The sequence below is a fragment of the Ctenocephalides felis genome, unplaced genomic scaffold (assembly GCF_003426905.1).
Source record: "Ctenocephalides felis isolate EL2017-DRISC unplaced genomic scaffold, ASM342690v1 CF-g0.4_SCAFFOLD_03571, whole genome shotgun sequence".
In the NCBI taxonomy this organism is placed as follows: Eukaryota; Metazoa; Arthropoda; class Insecta; order Siphonaptera; family Pulicidae; genus Ctenocephalides; species Ctenocephalides felis.
Window position 1 is genome coordinate 47,693,708 of NW_020539725.1, and position 22,069 is coordinate 47,715,776.

Below are 22,069 nucleotides of genomic sequence, written 5' to 3' on the forward strand. Positions count from 1 at the left end.
TTTATTATCATGCATATAATTAATTATAGATTAATTGAAATTTTAAAGTTAAAGAAATTAGTAGTTAGAAAATAATTAAGATATTTTTTTATAAGCTTGTTATAGTAATTCCTAGCTTAAGAAATATTCGTAAGAAAACATTGATATTAATAGCACGTATTATTGATCTTAACAAGTTTGCAAATCATTATATCATTATCTCTTAACATCATTTACTTTAGTACTTTTACATCAATTTTTAAAGTTTTCAATTTTTAAAAGACTATTAGTAAAGCCAAAGTTCATAAAAAAGTTTTTTCGCTCTTAAATCGCTTTAAAAATAAAAGTTTTCAAGTTCAAAATTTTATGTATTAAAGAACGAAGCAAAAAAATCGAATATTTACAATATTAAAGGTTAGTAGTTCTGCCACAAGATAATAAAATAAGTGAAGGTAAAATATGTGAAAGACAAAAAAGAAAATATCTCGGTTTTGAACCAAATAAAAACCTTAAAAAATGTTACAAATATTTTTAAGAAACATGTTTAGTTATTATTCTCTTAAGAATAATAAGAAATAAAATTAAGTATTTAATTCCTTTTGACAATGAGTAAGACATTAACATAGGAATCGTCCATTAATAACGTGGTCGATTTTTTAGTAGTTTTAATACCCATACGTTGTGATATTCAAAATTAACCTCCCGTCCCCCGTCAATCATCACGTGTATTTTTAGTTACGTAAAATTTTTCGAATTTACTATAAAATGTAATTTTTTTTTAATCAGGTAAAAATAAATAAACATGATATCTAAGAAGACCCCTCCCTCCCCTCATGCAAGTTTTTGTGTTTTTTGTCAAACCCCCCTCCCCTAAAAGTCTCACGTGATTAATGGACGCCCCCATACAAGTTTAATTATTTATTTGCATTTAGAGTGATTTGTATAAAAAAATATTTAATAAGTGCGATGAAACATAATTTTGCGACCAAATTGAAAATTGTTGACCGGAACAAATTAGAACGGAAATAGCGAACCTTATACAGTCATATGAGGTGAACGTTCATTATTACAGTTATCAATTAATTTCATTAAATTATTAGAAAATTACGATATATTATAGAAATAAATCGATTCGTAATTAATAGGAATAGATAAAACAGTTAATTAAATATATAACATTGTTAAATAAATATTAAATTTAATTAAACCATAATTATAAAATTATAAATCTTTATGTAATCGTAAATTTTAAACACCGAGGGTGTATATATAAGGTTGTCAAATATCTCCCTTCCGCCTTTTTGTATTATAAACCAAGAGCAAAAAAGCGGAAGGGAGATATTTGACAACCTAATATATATACAGATATAAATTATAACATTTGGTACGGAATATGGACTGAAGAAACATTTTCATATACGATTACTTTTCTATATCCCGTAAAAATCAAATTACCTCTATTTCATACCAACTGTCAATATCTTTTTAGGATTTATATAACGCTTGTTTAAAATGCTTTTAGCAAGTTAGTTATAATGTTTACCCATTCCAACCGTTGTATAAAATATGGTTAATTAATAAAATTAATGAAGAATAATCCATAGCTATTTGCAAAAGTTCCTACAACCCTTTTAAATAGTGTTCACAATAAGAAAAGGCGTTATTTCTTGTGATTACAAAATTCTTTAAAGATTTCATACTTATTTTTCAGTCACACTTGTAGTATTATATTAAATAGAAAAACTGATATTAATTAAATAGCTTGTACAAATATGAATATAGAAATAGTGGAAGTATATCAACTGCCCGAATAAATGTGCAATCATTATAATTTATAGCATGAAATAAAATTGTTTAAAATGTATTTTCGTAAAAATATTGTATTAGATTTTCCTACACCTAAAAAATTGATCATATTTCATGGCTCGTGCAATATAGATAATTACAGAATATTATAAAAAGATAAATGCACACATAAGACATACACACACATTTACATATTTTATATAGGGTAGTGTGGGGCTTAAAGGTCGGGGGTAGAAAGGTCCAACACCAATATCTCACTATAATAATAAATTAGCTAGGTATTTTACTAATAGTTGTTAGTTTTATGTGTTGTTTGTTATAATGTACTTGGTTTAGTGTTCATAGCATAATTACTAATAGTCAATTTGGACCTTTGAGCCCTGTCCTACCCTAAATATTATATAGACATTCAATATTAAAATTACAAATACAAAAGTAGTAAAAACTCAGACAAAATCATATTAAGGGGCACGACTAGTGTGAAATTTTCAAAAAATCGAATTTTCAATTTTTCCATATTTCGATAGGCTATACTTTTAAAAATAACATACCAAAATTTAAAAAAAAAATTAAATCGATATCTTAAATAGTTTTTGAGTCACAGCCATTTAAAGAGTATATATATAGTACATAGTATAACGATCATTTTATCTTTAAACGCGTTTTTCTCGAAACAGCATTTTCCGAATTTGCTGCAGTGATTACTCAAAAACAAATGATCCGATCACTATCGATTTTTTTTACACGTTCTATATATAGTTCTCCATAAAATGAACTATCGATTTTTTTATCGGATCAAAAATCGAATTTTGGCAGGCCAAAAACGACCAAAATTTTGGGTAAAATTTGACTTTTTTTTAAAAAAACGCCATCATTTTGTCAATTTTTGATATTTCTTCTTTATCGTAGTTCATGTTACAGACAATATTATCTAGTTTAACGAGAATTTTTTTATTTTAATTTTATCCACGCAGAAGGCCGGAATCACTGCAGCAGTGAAGGGTCTTTTTTTGTCGCGCCGTTGGTGATCGACGATAACTTAAAAAATATTTAATTTTTCTTTTCAAAAATTTCACTATGTATTCTTAAAACATGTATAAATATATTCCTAAAATTTTGAAATGTTGATACAGTAGTTTTTTTAATATAAATTCCCAAAAATCACCTTTTTTAGGCAGTTACACTAGTTGTGCCCCTTAAAACATTCTTAGTAATACAATAGCAAAACAATTTGTAATTCATTTTATAATCATATTCATGAATTCAGAATATGTACAATATGAAACGATTTGTCACAAAGATTTGATTGCATGAAAGTTTTATTTAAATTTTGTCTGAATTTCTGCTACTAAAAGCAAGCAATATAACCAAAAAATATAATACAGTAATTACTCTCTTAACAAGAAAATGATAATTTTAGAGAAATTTTTTTTGGACTTTTAAGAACGCGTCGTTAGAAATACAAATAAATATGATAAATTTATCTATAATCAAGTTGAGAGAATAAAAAACCGAAACTAAAGAAAAAATTAATAGCCCACCACCCCCCGTCCAGCAAGACAAACCGGTGTTCGATTGTTGTTGGTACGTTGTACTAGTTGAGTAGAGACGAGAAAGTGACTTGCGATTCGCACTTGTATTGTGATGAAATCCGTCGCCGGTGGTTGTCGCCCCCTGTGAGCCCCCATTGCCAGACACGGAACTGTGAGAGGCGCCGCCGTCGCTCGCGGACTCCCGGAACCCGGATTCGGCGTAGTGCCGGCCGCCGCGGCCACTGCTGGACATCACCTGAAATGAAAAAAAAAAAAATATTAGGAAAAGTTGGTAATAAGATTAATATTATATATTATAGTACAGCAGATAAAATTATTTTAAGTCATAAATAACTTATAAATCACATATGTATAACCTTATACAGTCATATGAGGTTAACGTTCATTATTATGTGAAAAATCCTCATAAAATTGTACGTTAGTTGTACAATTTTATGAGGAAAATTTGCTAATAAAATTAACATTATATATTACACAGTACAGCGATAAAATTATTTCATGTCAAAAATAACATAAATCATATATGTATAATCTTATAGTTTATTTAAACATACTTTATTGATTTAAACATTATATATTTAATCAAAATTATTGAAATATAATTAACACTAGTATTAATTTGTTATTATTTCTATTCCTTATAAATTTTGTAATTCATTTTTGATTTTTAATCATATAATAGAATGAAATAATGAATAACAAGCATTGTAACTAGTGACGGTTAAAAATTGGGTACAAAAAATCGTGTAATCCGAAAAAATGGGTATAAGATATAAAAAAGTATATAAAAAATGAAAGGCGTAAAAATCCATTATTAACACTTCTCTAAAATCACTCAACACAATTAGTCCAGTCATTTAAGCTTAAATTAGGTAAGAATCTCAGAATTCGAGATACCCATCTGTAAGTATGTAAATAATGTATATTATACCCTAAAAGTTGTCTCAAAACCTACATATGTTGCGTACACCCTACCATATGTAGGTTTTGAGACAACTTTTTGGAGTCAATATACAGTATTTGCATACTTACAGGTGGGTATCTCGAATTCCGAGGTGAACTTACTATAATGACTGGACTAAATATAGAAGACGCAGAAGTAAACTTGAACATTTTCAATATTTCTATTGTAGTTATCATAAAAATATTAACAACATAAGATATAAAGTTCTCATAAGATATAAAAAGTTACTAATTTTATGAGCAAACTACCGAGAAACTCACTAGCCAATAGCTTACATCAGATCATTCTACAATTTAATTCTACAATATGTCATAAAAAAGAACAACGAATGCTCTAATTAGTGAATTTCCTTTCCTTTATTCCTTTCCAGGAGAAAATTTATAAATGATACCCTGATAATGCTATTACGATTCTTTTTAAGCAACATCATATTTAGTAAATAGGCACTTATACGAATTAGTGATCAAATGCTTACTGCATTTTATTACTACTTATTACAATTGCGACTCATCGATTTCGAGTAGATTTGTATAAATCGACCGCCTAAGAAAGAGTATGGCGGTGAATTATCAAAATATTTGATCAACCAGTTCTGATTACTCATTTACATCGACTTACATATTATTTCTGTTTGGCCTCAAGAACATTTTTGAAACGCTGAAAAATTTACTTTTCAATAACATAATATATCATGGACAAAATGTTTGTTATCATTTATTAATTTTCTTTATTTTGATGATCAAAAATTATGATAATATTGAAATTATAGGATACAACTTTTTTACCGCTGGAAAAATCATATAGCTCTATTTACATGTTGAGTTGATAATATTTAAAGTTTATTAATATTAACATTTTCAAATTTTCAATTTCAAGTTTCCTTTTATTATTATAATTACCAAGAAATTGACTACATTTGCGATTCTAATTACAAGCAGTAAGTGTAACGCATAACACATATTAAGTATGTCGTGATAGGTATTGAGCATCGTGCTCATTTTCCATTCCAAGCGAGAAAATTATCAATCATTTACATGTTTCATTCAAATATATTTTGTTATAAGAGCAATTTTATTAATTTACGTGAAATAATGACATATACCCCAAGAAATACGAATCGTAACAGAACTAAATGGTCGTTAAAAAAGTGTCACTAGGAGCATGATTTTGAGATTATAAATATCGAAATTAATAAATCAATAAAAATTGAGCTGTATTTTGCAATATTAATACAATAAAGGGTTAAATACTTCGCAAGCTTGTAAAATAATGTATGCTGTTTAGGGGGCGTCCACTAATCACGTGAGCGAGTTTTTAAGGATTTTTGGACCACCCCCATTCAAAATTACCTCCTCTCCAAATATAACCCTCCCCCACATCACGTGTATTTTTAGTTACGTGATAAAACTGTCAATTTTTTTAATTTCTCTTTGAAAATGTTTGATTTTTTTAAAAGAAATCAGTTAAAAAATAAATACACGTGATATCTTACTATACCCCTCCATCCCCCACGTGATATTTTGTGATTTTTTGTTACCCCCCCTTCCACTAAAAACCTCACGTGATTAATGGACGCCCCCTTACGGTAAAAGAATTATCATAATCTCCTGCGTGGAAATAGATCGCTAGTGTCGCGATCTGCTAATTTTGAAGTGAAAGATATGCCACGCTCTGGTCATCCAATTACTGAAAAAGTTGATGAAATTCTTGAAAAAGTCCAGCAAGATAAGCACACATATCGACATTGGCAATATTAGTTAGTAGCTAGACATTGACAATAAAACTGTTCTGATTCATTTACACAGAGCTACAAAAAGAAGTTCGGTGTTGAGGGTTCCTTCTAAGAAGCGAGAAAATCGTGTCTTTAATAAAAAGAGTCATAATCGGCGAAGATAAATGGACAATTGGACAATCGAAAGGCATAGAAGACCACGGTTAAGGGATGATGAGCCATCACAAGCATAGGCTAAGCCACAATTGTCGCCGAAGAAGGTATATTTTTTCCCATGCTATTTTCATACGAAGTTTGATTGAATTGCGCACTATCTAAAAATTAATATTGAGAAGTAAAACTTTCAGAAAATTGTTTTTTAACAATTTGGAACCGTTTGAGCCCTTGGGAGCAAGGAAATTCGAAAATGTCCATATTAAGGACCATCCTAATATAATATATATATATATATATAATATTTATTCAAAGTATGTTTCCAGTTTTCCATTGAAACGTTGTTGGAAGTATAAATTGATCATTTCCACGTCCTCAGTCATAAACAGTAGCGGACCAATCAAGACAAGACACGCGTCTACCTGTTCGAAAACAATAAAAGAAGAACTCTCTGTTTTAAAATGATTATATTCTGCTCTTTGGAAAAATGATAAAAGTTTTCGAAAAGAAGTCTTAATAATCGAAATATTTATATTAATGATTTGTAAAAGTTTCATTAGTTTCTAATGTTTTTTGTTCGCCTTGCATTAGTAAAATGTGTAGCACAAATATAAACTCCCTAGCAATAAATTTTCAGAGAAGATTCCATCCAAAGGATAGATATATAATTATAGTATAGATATATCTATTCTTTTGAATTAAAAAAAGATTTCATAATATTGCACGAATATTGCACAGTATATAATATGAATAGATTCTATACATATTATACATGATACACTGTGCAGTATTACGAAATAATTTTTTTTAATTCCAGATGATTAACATTAACAATTAACATTATGAATAATTTAATTAATTAAATATAAATAATTAATTAAATAAATCATGAACTAATGTATCAGTTTTTTTTTAATTCTTTGTAACGAAATAATTGGGTGTTAGCGTTTGAATTACAGCGATTCCCAGGATGTCTATAGTATGTCCTCGCATATCCCATTTAATTCCTCAAACCTATGAATTGCGTCTTAATATTATTTTTTTTACAAAAATTACTTTTTTACATTGATTAACATGAAAAAAAAAACAGAATCAGAGGAAACTTCCATATCCTTTACTAAAATGATCAATCAGTCATCGACATAAGTTTTCATTGAGAGTGTTCTGTTCGCCGCGGCGTGGCGCGGCGTTTTGCCGTTTTTTGACCCTATGTGACCTGCAATCGGCCTTGAGACCGCAAGCGCTGACGATCCGCAGCAACGCCGGAGTTGTGGCTCACTCGCGCGAATTGCGTTCACGAATATTTTAGAGCACATCCTTCGAGCATTCTTTAACGTTTTTCAATAGTCCCGACGACGGCCTGAATAGAAAATTAAAATTCACAGCCCAGCTTCGAAGCCATGATGAAGCATTTTTAAGATAAGTTTTGTATGTTTTCAAAGTTATTTTTCTGATCGGTCAAAATGATAATGATACTTTATAGTCAAGTAAAGCGCATCATTCCGTCACGATTACTAATTTCCTCATGTGCACTAAATTAGCTAATATAAAATCTTATTATAATATATGGTAGTTGCACTATTGGTGAAAATAGTAGGAACACGTACGACAAAGTAAACCTTCTTTGTTCTGAATAAATTAAGAGTAATTAAAACTATAGACCACTTTTATTACATTAATCACTTTCCACTCGCGAATTCCGAGATTTATATGAATTTTAACGCCGGAGCGACGGCATCCGAGTCGAAAGGGTTAATTGATGATATTCTCATTCAAAATAAAAACTATTCAATATTAGTATTTAATACTATAATAAAAACAACAAAATCAAACTATGAAACTAGCATGCAATAGCTTATTACACAGCCCTTAATTCAGATCAAAATACTTTTTTTATTTAATCAATTTCATATTCTAAACCTAAAAATTACTCTAACTGAATATCCTCCAACTACCTTCATTCTATTTTGGAATTAAAATATAGGATATCTTGAACTTCAAAAGACTGCTACGATTTCTTCCATATTTTCCAATTACAGCAACAATACAACTTTATTTACGGAAAATACATTTATCAAAACAAATTTTAAAATTAAAATGCACCATTTTGATACACTTATTAAAATGTGTCGAATATGAATATGAAAGCATCCTGAATGTACAACCCATATTTTATTTTAATGATTTAATTGATTGTTATCGATTACGATATATAAAAAACCTAGCTTAAAACTTATACTAAACTAGGTGTAAGTGTTATTTTGCCTCAAGGTAAGTTGCAAACACTTAAATTGTAAAATAAATCAAAATGAGTACGACAAAGAAAACATAAGACTTCAAATCGAATTTTCCGACGAAAACATAAAACTCTCGATCGGAAAGTTGAAAAGCTCATTCGAAATGGATAATAAGCTAATTACATAAAAAATAGTTAAAGAATACAAATCTAGTAGTAATTTTTAAGCAATCGATTGACAAATACATTTGAAATAATGATTTGAATATATGTGTGATTGATAATAGCTCTCACTTCTAATTATAATGAAGATTATGTACCATATGAAAGTTGTAATATTTTGATGTTTTTTCTGGAGAAAGCATTAATAAATAATTAAAGAAAGTCTTGTTAAATAATATCGTCGCACACGTATAATTTTTTTTTATAAAAATGAATGTTGAATTCTTCGAAAACTTTGTCTTATTCATGATAACACTATTTCTAAATAGCACATGATAGATTTATATTGGCAAATTGTATGAAAAAATATCCAACAATAGGAAGCTGTACCTCAGCATATATTTAACAGGGATTGTGTTATAAGACAACATTTATTAGTCTTTAGTATGACTAAAACGCTATTTTTATATGTTTGTCACCAAGAGATTCTAATAATTCGAAGCCACTTATTATACTGTAAGAAAGTTCAAGTTTTCTTCAAAAACTTACTCCAATCTACATATCATAAAAACCACGTAAAAATTAAGCCAAAATGTGTAAACGCATAGTTAATCTTAGTTATCACTGCAATTTTTATAAAGTTTTTTTTATAAATCTTGTGACAAATTCAAAACAATCAAAATTATTATATTTTTTATGCATGTAAAGGTATCAGCATTTTATTTTAATTAATATAGTAGATAAGATTTAAAATCATAAAGAATAATTTATTTATTATTCAACAAAATTATTTATTTCAACAAAAATAAAAAAACATAAAGAATAATTCTGCGGATTTATAAACATAATCAAATTCGTATCATAATAACATTAAACATAAATTGATGATACCGACAAGAAGAAAATTGTTGAAAGAGGATATCAAGTTACACATAAAGTTTTCATATTTTATTTTAATATGCTAAATAATATATAATAATTTTATTGTATTAAATAATAAATATAGTACATATGATTCAATTAAGTAACTTTCATTAAGCATCAGATACCCGAAAGCATCCAATCATAAAATTAAAATATTCATCACGTATGTGATAAACGGTGGAGGCGCCGGGTAATATTTTGACTTTAATTATTATTTGATACAATCTAATCAACTTATTAAAAATCAGTGAAAAAATACCTAATAAGAAAATGTAATACACCATAAACTTATTGCTTTACAAATAGGTAGTTTTATAGCAAATATAAGAATACGTGTCAACGCTTCGTGTTTCGTTATCTACGGAGCTGCGATATCAAACTGTATTATGTGAATTGAGCATTTACTTTTGACATTTTTTAATGAAAATATAAATTTATATGTGCATCTTTATATAAGATCATGAACAAACCTTTAAGCCAGATTTAAAATTCGAAGTAATAATAATAAAAAGATCTAGGTTCACACTATTCACGCTAAGTTTTTCGGTTACGCCTTTACAATCATTATGAACATATTGAAGGATTTTGAATTCTATAAATATTTTGATACAGAAATTAAATTTTAATGTTTATTTTAATATTAACTTTTCAAAGTTCTTGCATTTATTAAATTTATTACATGATTATCTGATAATATTTGCACATCGCCATAAATATTTATGATTTCAACTCGTGAATTGTTTGACCTCGTCGACTTTAAGATACGATAATTATATAAAACAACGTAAATTTTAATATAATTAATACCATTATATCACATACATATTATTTGCTTTTTCTAAATAATACCAAAAAAATTGTACCAAAACTCTTCAATCCTTATCAATTAATTACTTGATACAAGTAAACCATAAATTATCCCTGGAACACTTTTACAAAACATTATTTGTAAATTTGCTCTCACAATTAATCAAATGATGTGAAACATTTGGAAAATTATATTCTAAAAATAAATTAGAAAAGCTCAATAATATAAATTAAATGCTTCTTTAGGCCATTGTTTATTTCTAGATCTCATTATGGCTTTTTGTATATGTACTTATGGAAAAACCACTAAAATTGATTTGCACCCAATAAACATATCTATTAGGTTTTTAAAAATTATGTTTTAACGTGGTTGTAAATTGAATATATACATCAACTCCTTCCATTTTCTAATATAGTTTGATCATAGGAAAAAAAAACTAAGAATTTTGAAGCTTCATACGTTTTCTTTACAGAAATATCGAATAGTGTGGATAGTTCACAATCAAACAATTTTTATATGGAGTCAAACTTCAATTTTTATAAGATTCTTGTTGGTCACAAGTCGATTATTTCCACGTATTTTCCACGTGTCGGAAAATTCATGCAACTTGACTTATAAAATTCTTAGTTATGAAATTAATTAACATATATCTTAAAATCTTAATAAATTAAACTTAATTAAATTAATTATTTAATTAAATTAAATAAATTATTTAATCCATTACGTAATATTTATCATATATCATCCAAATTTCGTGTCCATGTTCATTTCGCGCCTCTCCTCAATTAGCATTTTCACATAAATTTAAAAACATATTCGCTAAACGCTTTTATAAAATTAAATCTAAAGTTTTGGTTGAGGTAAAAATATCAAAAATTTTCAAGCATACGTTGCGACGTTCAGATTTTATTATTGATTTAAAAACATGTTAATGAGTCGCATTCTTTCCGTTGCAATTATCTATAAATATAAATTTCGCCCTATATTTATCGAATTTCAATTTGATGCAAATTAAAAATAGTAGCTGCTAGGAGATATACATTACTGACTGTACTCAAATGATTCAAAGGCTAAAAACTGTCAATAAATGATAAGAAGCCATTAAACTTCTAAAATATTATTATAATATACCAAGTGAATGTAATGGCACGTCGACCCAGTTGCAATTGGTTTACCGAATCTCCGATGCGTCTAAATTTAGTCGTATCGTAACGACGAGGCCATGTTTTTTATGATTTGCGTGGGTTGATGACAAAATCGCTCATGTAACGATGTCACTAAAAGACAGATTAATAAATCCTGAGGAAACGAACTCAAATCATAGTTATTTCTACAAGTCTTTCCATTCGGAAATATTAGAAAATCTGTTCTAGTTTACCAAAGAAAAATAATGTTCGCAAGTTGAGAGAGAATACTGTCAATCCGGCATCATCATACACGAATCCATCATAGTGTTTCATTAGTTAATGAAAAAACTATCAAATAGTCCTAGCACATTTATTTTAAATTGTTCTTAAATGCACTTATTTAAACGCTACATAAAATCGAGCACTAATATCCGCCAATATTTGATTGGGTAGATATCTTTATATAATTATATTTTCAATTATTGATCATTATATATTTTTATGCTGTTATACAATAGACCCTTTCATTTGAAACGTTCAAATCCTTCAAAATATAAATTTTGGTTGGTTGGCCATTAAAAATATGAAAATATAAAACACGGTTATCAAAAAATTATTTGTGGTTGCAAAAAAATATTATATTTTATTATGTGAATAAAAATTATTATCCGTCGTAAAAGAAACAGTATTGGCTTTGTTTCGAATTAATATATAAATAATTGATGACATTTGCGATAACTTGAATAAATATTGTAGCGAAAATTACGAAAACTTACTTCTGACGATTGCAGAAACAAAAATTTTGTAATTTATTTAAACTCAAAAACTTAGAAAGAATATATATCTATTTGTAAACTCATAATCACTGCTTTATATTTCATCCCCACACACGTGAATTTTCATACTTTCATCATTAAATTTCAATGACGCCAATAAAATATTATTTATTGGACAGAAAAAAAAAATTAAACAGTGATTATAATGAAATATAAAACACTCAATAATGAGATATTCTCATAGGGAGCTTCTGTAGCAAAATCGTTAAACGAACTTGAAAGCTCCACTCATGTTGTATCACAAGAGCTTTTCTTGATCTTATTGTACGAATCGTAATATAAATACAATATTAACTAGTGGTGTATGGCCTCGTGCCTTAAGGAAAATTGTTGAAACTTCTCGTACCGTAATGAAATATATTCGAGAAATTTTAAACGTTTTCAAATATATTATTACAAATACTGTAACTTTCATTATTTTTGCTATCTTGTTATATATGAGCAAATCAAATATAAATCATAAATCAGTTTATCTCCAGAACATTAACAATCGTCATTTCATTTCGAATTCAATTTCAAAAAAATAGTTGCCTAATTTACACAAAATTGAAAAAGTGCTCCTGTATAGTCACAGTCTAAATAATATCTAAACCCTACGGGAAGTTAATTAATAACAATTAATTAATATTGATTAATTGTGTATCAAAACTATTCGAATTATCAAATTTGAAAATTTTATCTCAAATTCGAAATAATTTTAAAATTTGGAAGCTCACTGAGAGTCACAAACTATGTGCCGTTAAAAGAAGTCAAGTTTATATTATACGATTTTTTCTTGCATATAATAAATAGCAAGTGAAAAATTATTGCCATTAAAACGGCATTTTGTAAAATCAAAATTGTGATAAAAACTTTCTCAAATATTTTTATAATTACGATTTTTTTAATAAATACCTGTAAAATGTGGTTATAAACTATGTGTTCATTATCATTAACTTGAAAAAAAGATGAATAGTATATTATATTCTAATGTTCTCATATTTAATTTAAACAACCACCAGCAATAAACGTGCATTGCTTTTATGAACACGGTAGTACATCGTTATATCACTTTACATTCAGCCATGAGCGGCGAGCTTTCATGAAGCTTTCAAAGCTCCGGACAAATAGCGGTCAGGGTCGATAGACGAAGCGTGCCTATTAAACAGGTCTAGGATATTCAGGAATATTTGTATATATAGCATATTTATGAGCATACAAAAATGTTTAAATAATGTAGGTACATTACATTTAATAATATTTTTATCGCATTATTTGTTCAGAAAATAGAAATCGAGCGAGAACTAGGTATGAATGTCATTTTACCTTAAATCAAATTGCATGTACTTTCCCGGTATGAGTAAAAATACCTCCTAATCAATAAAATTTGAGGTAAAAAAACTTTTCGCTTCGCTTCGCTTTCACTAAAAACTCAGTCAAGTTTTTGTTTACATACATACAAGCATATTATTATAGCCCATATTTTCTCAATTATTGTGCCAAAAGATTCACAATGTCTTAAAACGTCGAGAAATCGAAAAAATACACTTATTGCCTAAAACTATTCCTGTCGTCATACGTTATTAATGAAAATTAGTTAATTCTCATGACGGAATTGCAGAGAAAAATCTATAAAGAAAATGTATGAAGTAAATAAAAACCTAAATAAATTAAACTATTGTGTTAAACTAAATAATTTCAATTATTAAATTCAAAACAATAAAATGTATTGTACCATCGCAACATATTATCATAGAGAAAAGTCATCTTATAAAATATAGACCATTATTTAAAATTTATTGCGACCTATTTGGATTCAATCCAAGATCGCCACAAATGGAATTAAATAAAACAAGAAAGTGCGAAAATTCATTAGCAGGCAACTGCAAATTGCTGGTAGTGCATTTGTCAAATAATATTAGAAGCTTGCTGAACATGATTTGCATGATTTACAAACATCCGTGACGAATTAGTAAATACTATTGCAATACGATAAAATAATTTCAACAAAGTGGATAATTTCTTCAACTCGATTTATAATTGCTTCGTTTAATATTGGTTACTGTAATAGTTCGCGTTATCTTTAATTGCAAAAAAGATCAATAAAACATTTATTGATATTATATATGCATGTGTATAATGCATTTACATATGTGTTGTATATATACTAGCATACCCAGCCACGCTGGGGACAAGGACAGTTCAATACTATTGATCAAAATTGTCTCACTATTTATATTTCTCTAAATTAGCAAATTACTATTAAAGCTGCTTGTACACCAGAAAGCAAAAAAAAATTACATAAAAAAGAATTAATTTATAAAAGTTTTTGAATGCAATAATTCAAAATACATCTTGAAAGTAGATCCACAGAACGATCGATTTAATATTTTTTCTCAACTACTATTAATATTATTTTATCTATTAAGAATAAAACTATACATTATAGGTAAAGTTCTACCTGCGCAGAATATTGATGCTTAAATGAAAAAACAGACGTATTCCTAAATTAACGATTTTATTTCATGTTATCTCATAGCCAAACATAGATTAATTAGTGCGAATTAGAAATATCAAAAGGTGTGTTTGCTTTTTATGAAAATAAATAGTGCAGGTACTAAATGGAATGCGTTAAAAATAAAAATGATCTAACTATAATTTTCTAATCAATTTGCGTTAATCCTTTACAAAGCATTATGATTTGAACGTAAAGTACCAACAAGCATTTTGGATTAAGAGGATGAATTACCTATAAATATAAATAAATAAAATCACAATCGAAATAATAATAAAAGTCTAATACTAAATATTAAAAAACAACATTTTTATGAAATGAATTAATCGACGTAATATCAAAGTTCCGCATAATTATAAGAATCATCCTACCAGTATAATAACGTATAATTTTCGTTTACTCATTAATTTTAATTTTTTAATTATTTTAATCTTTGTTTTTTTGTAAAACTAAAATCGTTTTAAATATATATATTTTAATAATTATAAAATAAGCTTTGTTGTTTGTATTTGCTACTGATTTTGTATTTTAGTTATTAACTTAATTGTTTCTATCGACGGTAATCAAACAAGGGTAAGTTTCGAGCAAGCCGGACTAAAAGACTTCTACTGTACATAATTCAACAGATTTTTAATTAGATTTTTATTTAAAAAATAACACAAATTTTAGATACAGTAGAAATTCCTTATTCGCCATTTCTTCATTTGCGTTTTCGTTATTCGTCGCCAAAAAATTCATATTCGCGGCTAAAAATTTTGTTAATCGCGGATTCTAATACGTATCGAACCCAAAATGCCGTCATTTTGAACTAATAAAGAAAATTTTGACAAAAGCATCCTCCGTTCCCTTGGCCGTCTTTGCCGCTATCGTTGTTTTTGAGAATGTAAACCATTAGAATGAAAACAACCTTATTTATTACTCAATGAATAAAATATATATCAGTAAGAAAAGCAGTAGAAACGTGAAATTTAATTTGAAAAATTTTATTGAAGAATTTAAAATGATCCGTTCGATTTCTATATGAACAATCATCCGTATATGAAAAATTTTGTTGTTGTTGTTCCTCAAAACATTGCCTTACCCTCAATATAATGAATCAAAAAAACTTATTGAAAATGTTTTTGTTATATATTATTGAGAACTAGTATGTAGTATGCAATATCTTAAGTATAACAGATCCCATATTAAAATTACTTAATAACAGGTTTAGTACCACATCTAATTAATTATTAAAGTTTTATATTAATTTTAGGTTTGGTATTAAACTTATTACTAACTGATTTTAATAGGAATCAATTATACTTAAGAAATTGCATATTACTTAATAGTTCTTAACAAAATTTTTGACATCTTTGAACGCAACTCTTATATTTATATATAAAGTGCCATCCTGTATTTGCGAATTCTATATTCGTGGCATTTTTATGTACAAATAAGGAGGTTTCACTGTATTGCTTTCAGCATGGACATAACAATCTAAGCAATGTTAAAATTATGGCCTCAATAAGATAGTTTTAAAATTCAGTAAATCACTCATTATCCCTATTATCCTAAAAGTGATTGCGCCATACAGCAACGAGCGAGCATTGATAAAATTTCCACAGTTTTCTTCCGTCGAAGCACAAACTTCTCATGCGGCAACATTACACGGACGGAGCCACGTGACTTTAGCGCTATCGTCGCGTTGTATAGTATATTGTATGTTCCATGGATGAAATATATGCAAGAGCCTAATACGATATGCGAAAGCGACTCGGCTCGGACTTTGGACTTTACAGCGATCGCTGTAAACTGTTCAACAACGCCGATGGTAGCACTCATTTCTGATGCACTACGTAATATTATTCCGACATTTTGAACGCCATTTTTCCCTTGTAAGATATATATATATATATATGAATAAGATCATCTACGGATGGGATAGATTGTATTGTGGTGCAGCGATTTAAACTTGAAACTATCTTACAAATAACAAATCACTCAATAAGTACGTAGAATTATTTATATTTGTATATTAAAAAATTTTTATAATTAATAATTGAAATGCAAACTTTAGGACACATCATATACAGCAGATTATAGAAATACTAAAGTCGGCATTTCAACTGCAAATTATTGAAAATTTCAATACCCAATTATAAATAATCCTACAGACTTATTGAGCGTTGTGTTATAAAATAAAAGTATACCGCTTTATGTGGCTTAAAATGCTGCACAAAAACTATATAATTTATTTATTTATTTATTTATTTAAATATATAGCCCACAGATTTCTCCAAGAGGACTCAAAAATACAATTATTTTACATAATGAATAACAGCTAAAATGTATACAAAATTATAATATATAGTTAACATAAAATGCATAACATAAAATCACATATAATGCAGAATGTAACAATATTATTTATAAACCGAATAAAATAAAATAATGAGATATTTGGAAAGAAAATAAAAAGGTTAACTTGTGCTAAGGTTGTATAATGTCAGATGAATAAAAATCAGCCTAACTAGTTTTAATTAAGTACGCTCTAACGGTTCTAAAACGCAGATTTACACATTTTAGTTAATTATCTAATCTCTAGAAGTTTTCATGAAATATGTAAAAATATAGATATATGTATACTGTTTCTGATTCAAGTATACAAATGTTTGATAAAGATCAATGCTAGATGCTTTATTCTTTAATATATTATATGCTTTTATATTAATTTATAAAAGAAAATATAATTATTGTGAATTTATTATTGTAATGAACACTACGATTACTGACATATTTTAATATAAGCGTAGCAGCGTCTAATTTATTACATTTTTTATAAAACAAAATCTATAGGGTAAATCTCAATTATATAGGGTGGAGCGGGGCTTAAAGTTCCGCGGGTAATAAGATCCACCACCGATATCTCAAAATAAAGTATTTTTAACAACAATATTTGAAAGTAGAGGGCAAGATATGTGTACTCAACCATAAACTTGATTCTTAACAAATATAACAAAATATAAATTTCTGGGTACATTTTTTATAGAAATAACACTGTATCTGGTATTTCGTCAGAAATATTCATCAGAGTTGGGATAACTATTAATTTATTTCTTTTAAAATTACTTTTTTTAACTGAATTTACATTTTTATTGTTTACGTTAATGTCAAAGGTAAAGATACCCCACCCACGTCAAAAGCTCTTATACAGGTTATATAAAAAAAACTGTTGAATTTAACTCAAAATTAACACATGGTATAAAACAATTATATAATGTATATTTTAAAAATATATTAATGTCTCATGAACTAAACAACAATGCTCACAATAAAAAAACTAGTAATGAAAGAAAATACTTTTGTTATGGATTTTCAAACATTGATAGCGACGTCGTAAGAATCAAGTTACCCTAAAGGTTTTTGCATTGGTTGAATAACGTAGTTATTATTACGATAAATGCTATTGCACCCTGGCTGTAACATTACCTATGGTGTAAAAAGAACCAGGTTACAATTTAAAAAAAAAGAACAGAAAAAAACACATATCTACAATGACGAATTAGTTGCGAGTTTTACTGAACGAAGTCATACATTTATTTATTTGATATGTATAATACTTGTTGTGATATTATTAGTTTGGTTTTCACAATATAATAGCTCAAAGTCAAATTGGATCTTTATGCTCCGCCCTGTTCGTCATCTTATTAGTGGCAAATATAATTTTACTACGATACAACGCTAAAATTTCTTGCAAATGTTGCAATTTGACGAAACGATTACTTAAGACAAAATAAAAGTATAATATGATTATTAGTTAAACAACAAAGAACTAAAAACTGACAGGAACGCAGTCAAATTAATTAAACATTATATGCATAAATGAATTATGCCACAATAATAATCATGTCATATTATTTTTAAACTTCTGAACTATCCTCTTTTTTCTTACAAAATAAAATATTTTACTCGTTTCGGCGTATAAGATATATAATAAATGTATAAATGTATTATAATTATTTGTTATTCATTAGTAACAGTTCCACATCCCATATCCCAAAAGGCGAACAAAATAATTGATTTTTTCCAAACATTTTTTAAGAAAATGATGAAGTAAGAATAGCATATTATATAGGTATTATAAAAATCGTTAAATTTTATAGAACTTTACATGTAACATTTAATAGCAAATAAATGACGTAATAATTTAGCAACAATCGCAATCGACATAAAGCAAATAAAATGAATATTCGCGCATTTGTTCAACGCGTTATGTTTTCATTAACATTTAATTGTTATTAAACATTCACCGCTACTCGCTCATTTTATGAACGTATAATATAAACTATTTATGGTTTGAATGTTGATAAATTCTTCACTCCGAATCAGAATAACAAAATCTAATCAGAGGAAAAGTAAGTGTTATGCGTAGCCATTTTATGCTAATTTACATTATATGTGCGAGTCTATTTTAGTGGCACAGTTTTAAATATATTAATGGGATTAAAGTAATGTAGAAATTGTCTCATATGACAATGGAGCGAGAGATAGTATGAGAAAATGACACGATCGGGTATGTCATGTCATATCTGTCCGAGTCCGAGTAGATTTCATTGTATCTACATGAACTTAAATCGCGTCAAGTACGTATTCGACATCTACAGCGCGCATATTACGTATTCTGTAGCCGAGCGCTTGGCTCGATCCGTACCAAAGTGGCCATAATGGCAATGGGTGTAAGTGGAATATACATATATAATATATATATATGTATGTCGACGATGCAAATGCTTTTGTATGAGTGGCCAGCAGGCGACGCTGTTTCATTTTCAAGGCTACGATATAAAATGTGTACACGTCGGCACGGGGAACGCAGCACAGCGCAACGCAGCGTTAAGCTAATATCCGAGACCCCGTTCGAGAGACTCTCTGCCCGAATGCGCTTACGTGGCGAGGGATAAACGACGATGGATGATAAATGAAATGAAAATCTTTGCCGGACTACTACTATTCGGCGGCAAACTTACACATCCAATGCGTTGTAAAATTATTATGTAAACCGAATATTACTTTATACGTATGTAAAAGCTCATATTGTAATGTATTAATACAGATAACATGACCTTTTCATGTACTTTAATACAAAAATCGTGTACATCACGTAGACGTATGTGTGATGTTCGAAGCAATATGAAAGAGATGAACACATGAATTTTACTTTTTATTAAAAAAAACGCAGTTGCAAGGGCACAACTTGTATGCTTGCGATTCTAAAGAATATATTAATTGAAGTAAAAGCTTTAATTTAACTATTATCACATAATTTTTCATTCAAAATGTTTTATTTAAGTGTATCTGCTTGAAATTCGTGATTTTACTTAGTGCAATATTAGGTTGGTAGCTAAATTTAAATTTTTAGGTTTGCTGACGTAGCCCAAATGCAAAAATTTTTAATTGGTAGTAGATAATTCAGCCGTGAATCTGTAATAAAGTCTTTTTAGTGATTGTAGTTTTCGTTTCGGGTTCGTTGATAGATTGAAAATGAAATGAATTTTTTTGTCATAAATTTCTGCAAAGCTAAGAAGGCATCCTAAGCCAAAAAAGGGGATGTGAGCTGTTTGTGGTTGCAAAGCCTCAACAAAAGGCAGCGTCAAAATTGGTATACCAAATTTCGTTCTGGTGATTTTTCACTCAAGGATGAAAAACGCTCTGATCGTCCTTTTGGTGTTGATTAAATAGAAATTGTCAACTTTGAACAGTAATCACCAACCGAATGATCAATTAAAAAATGAAGTAGCAAAAAAGCGGCCTAAATTAGCAAATCAAAACGGTGTTTTATTCGTTTATTGACATATACAGCAGAATCCGATTAGTATGACGCCGGATATATTGACAACTGCTTAATATGACGTAATCGCACTAGGAATTTGGTTTCCATATAAAATTCCTTTAAAAAACAGCTGTCTAGTCGGATATATTGACCTCGCTTACATTGACATGTCGCTTATAATGACCCATTTTTGCAAAAAAATATGTCCAATTATAATGACCGACATGATTTTACATGATGTGGCCAAGTCTACGAAAGCAATTGCTATGTCTTTTGTGCACAGTAGCACCAGGGACTGTTTTTACAATTAAATTATGCAAAGAAATCAATCAAAAATTACTGATTATGATATTATTACTGTTACTATTATTACTATTACTGATATTACTGATATTTAATTACTTTTCGATCTTTACAAAAATCATTGAATTTTTAAAAAAATCAATAATGATGATGGTGTTAAATTGTACCTGATACAGGTTTTTGCTAATAAGAATCAGAAGTTTTATAAAAGTGAGAAAATGATGCTGTTTGAAAGATGAGAACATGTCATTGACCAAAATGGACAATGCATTTCAGAATTTAGTTATTTAGTTCAACGAAATGTTTTCGATTTTCTAACAAAAATCCGCACTTGCTTAGTTGCTGAACTAATAGATCACTTTTTCGAAGGTTTGATTTATTACTGATTTTCGAAATATTTAGCAGGGTTGATTTATTACTGAGATTGATGATATTACCCTCCAAAAAATAAAATAAACGATTTTCATTTCGAACACTTTGATAGCATAATGCAAGAGCAAAGTATAAACGTTAACAATGACTTTCTATTTTGAATATTTCGAAAGCATAATTAGCAATATGTCACTACAATAAATACTTGAATATATGTTAAATCTGATATGAAATTTTCAATTCAAAAAAAGAAGTCAGGAAGTAAAATAGCTCCACCGATTCAGAAGCCATGTGGTAATTTTAGAAGCCATTTGGTAAACCTTTGTGAAGACTCGCGTTCCTTTATATGCAGATAAATGCAAAAAATTTCGCTGCCTTTTCGTCAAAAACAATTTAAATCAATTTGGACGATTCAAAAATGTTTGAAGAACATCATTTGGGAATCGTGACGATTAGTATGTGGTAAAGGTCGGTAAGAAAGTTTCTTGGATATTGATCATTTAATTTTTTTTGGCAGTTTTAATGAAACCTTGCATATAGAACTCTATTTTCATAGTCTTAATGACCAACCTAAAATATTTAAGCAAAAAGTATAAAAACTAATTGAAGTTCGGAATAATAAACTTTATGAACAAGGTTTGTAGTCATAATTTAAATAATGTCAAAATTGAATTTGGTGAATCTCAACTCTTATTGATTAAATCAGTTATTTAAACATATCGAAAAAGGATCATTGAAACCAAATTTGTTAAATTATTATTAACACAATAATCAATATCTATATAAGAGTGAAGAGCATTATATCGTCAAC

At 28.2% G+C, this 22,069-nt stretch overlaps 1 protein-coding gene across 1 annotated transcript in view; it reads right to left on the reverse strand.

Annotated features, from left to right (window-relative positions):
* The window catches only part of LOC113386165, a 40,831-nt gene that overhangs the window by 11,042 nt on the left and 7,720 nt on the right, over positions 1-22,069 (reverse strand). Inside the window, exon 3 of the mRNA XM_026623963.1 lies at positions 3,327-3,573. Within this exon, the coding sequence (XP_026479748.1) occupies positions 3,327-3,573 (247 nt within the window). The remainder of the gene's footprint in view (positions 1-3,326; positions 3,574-22,069) is intronic.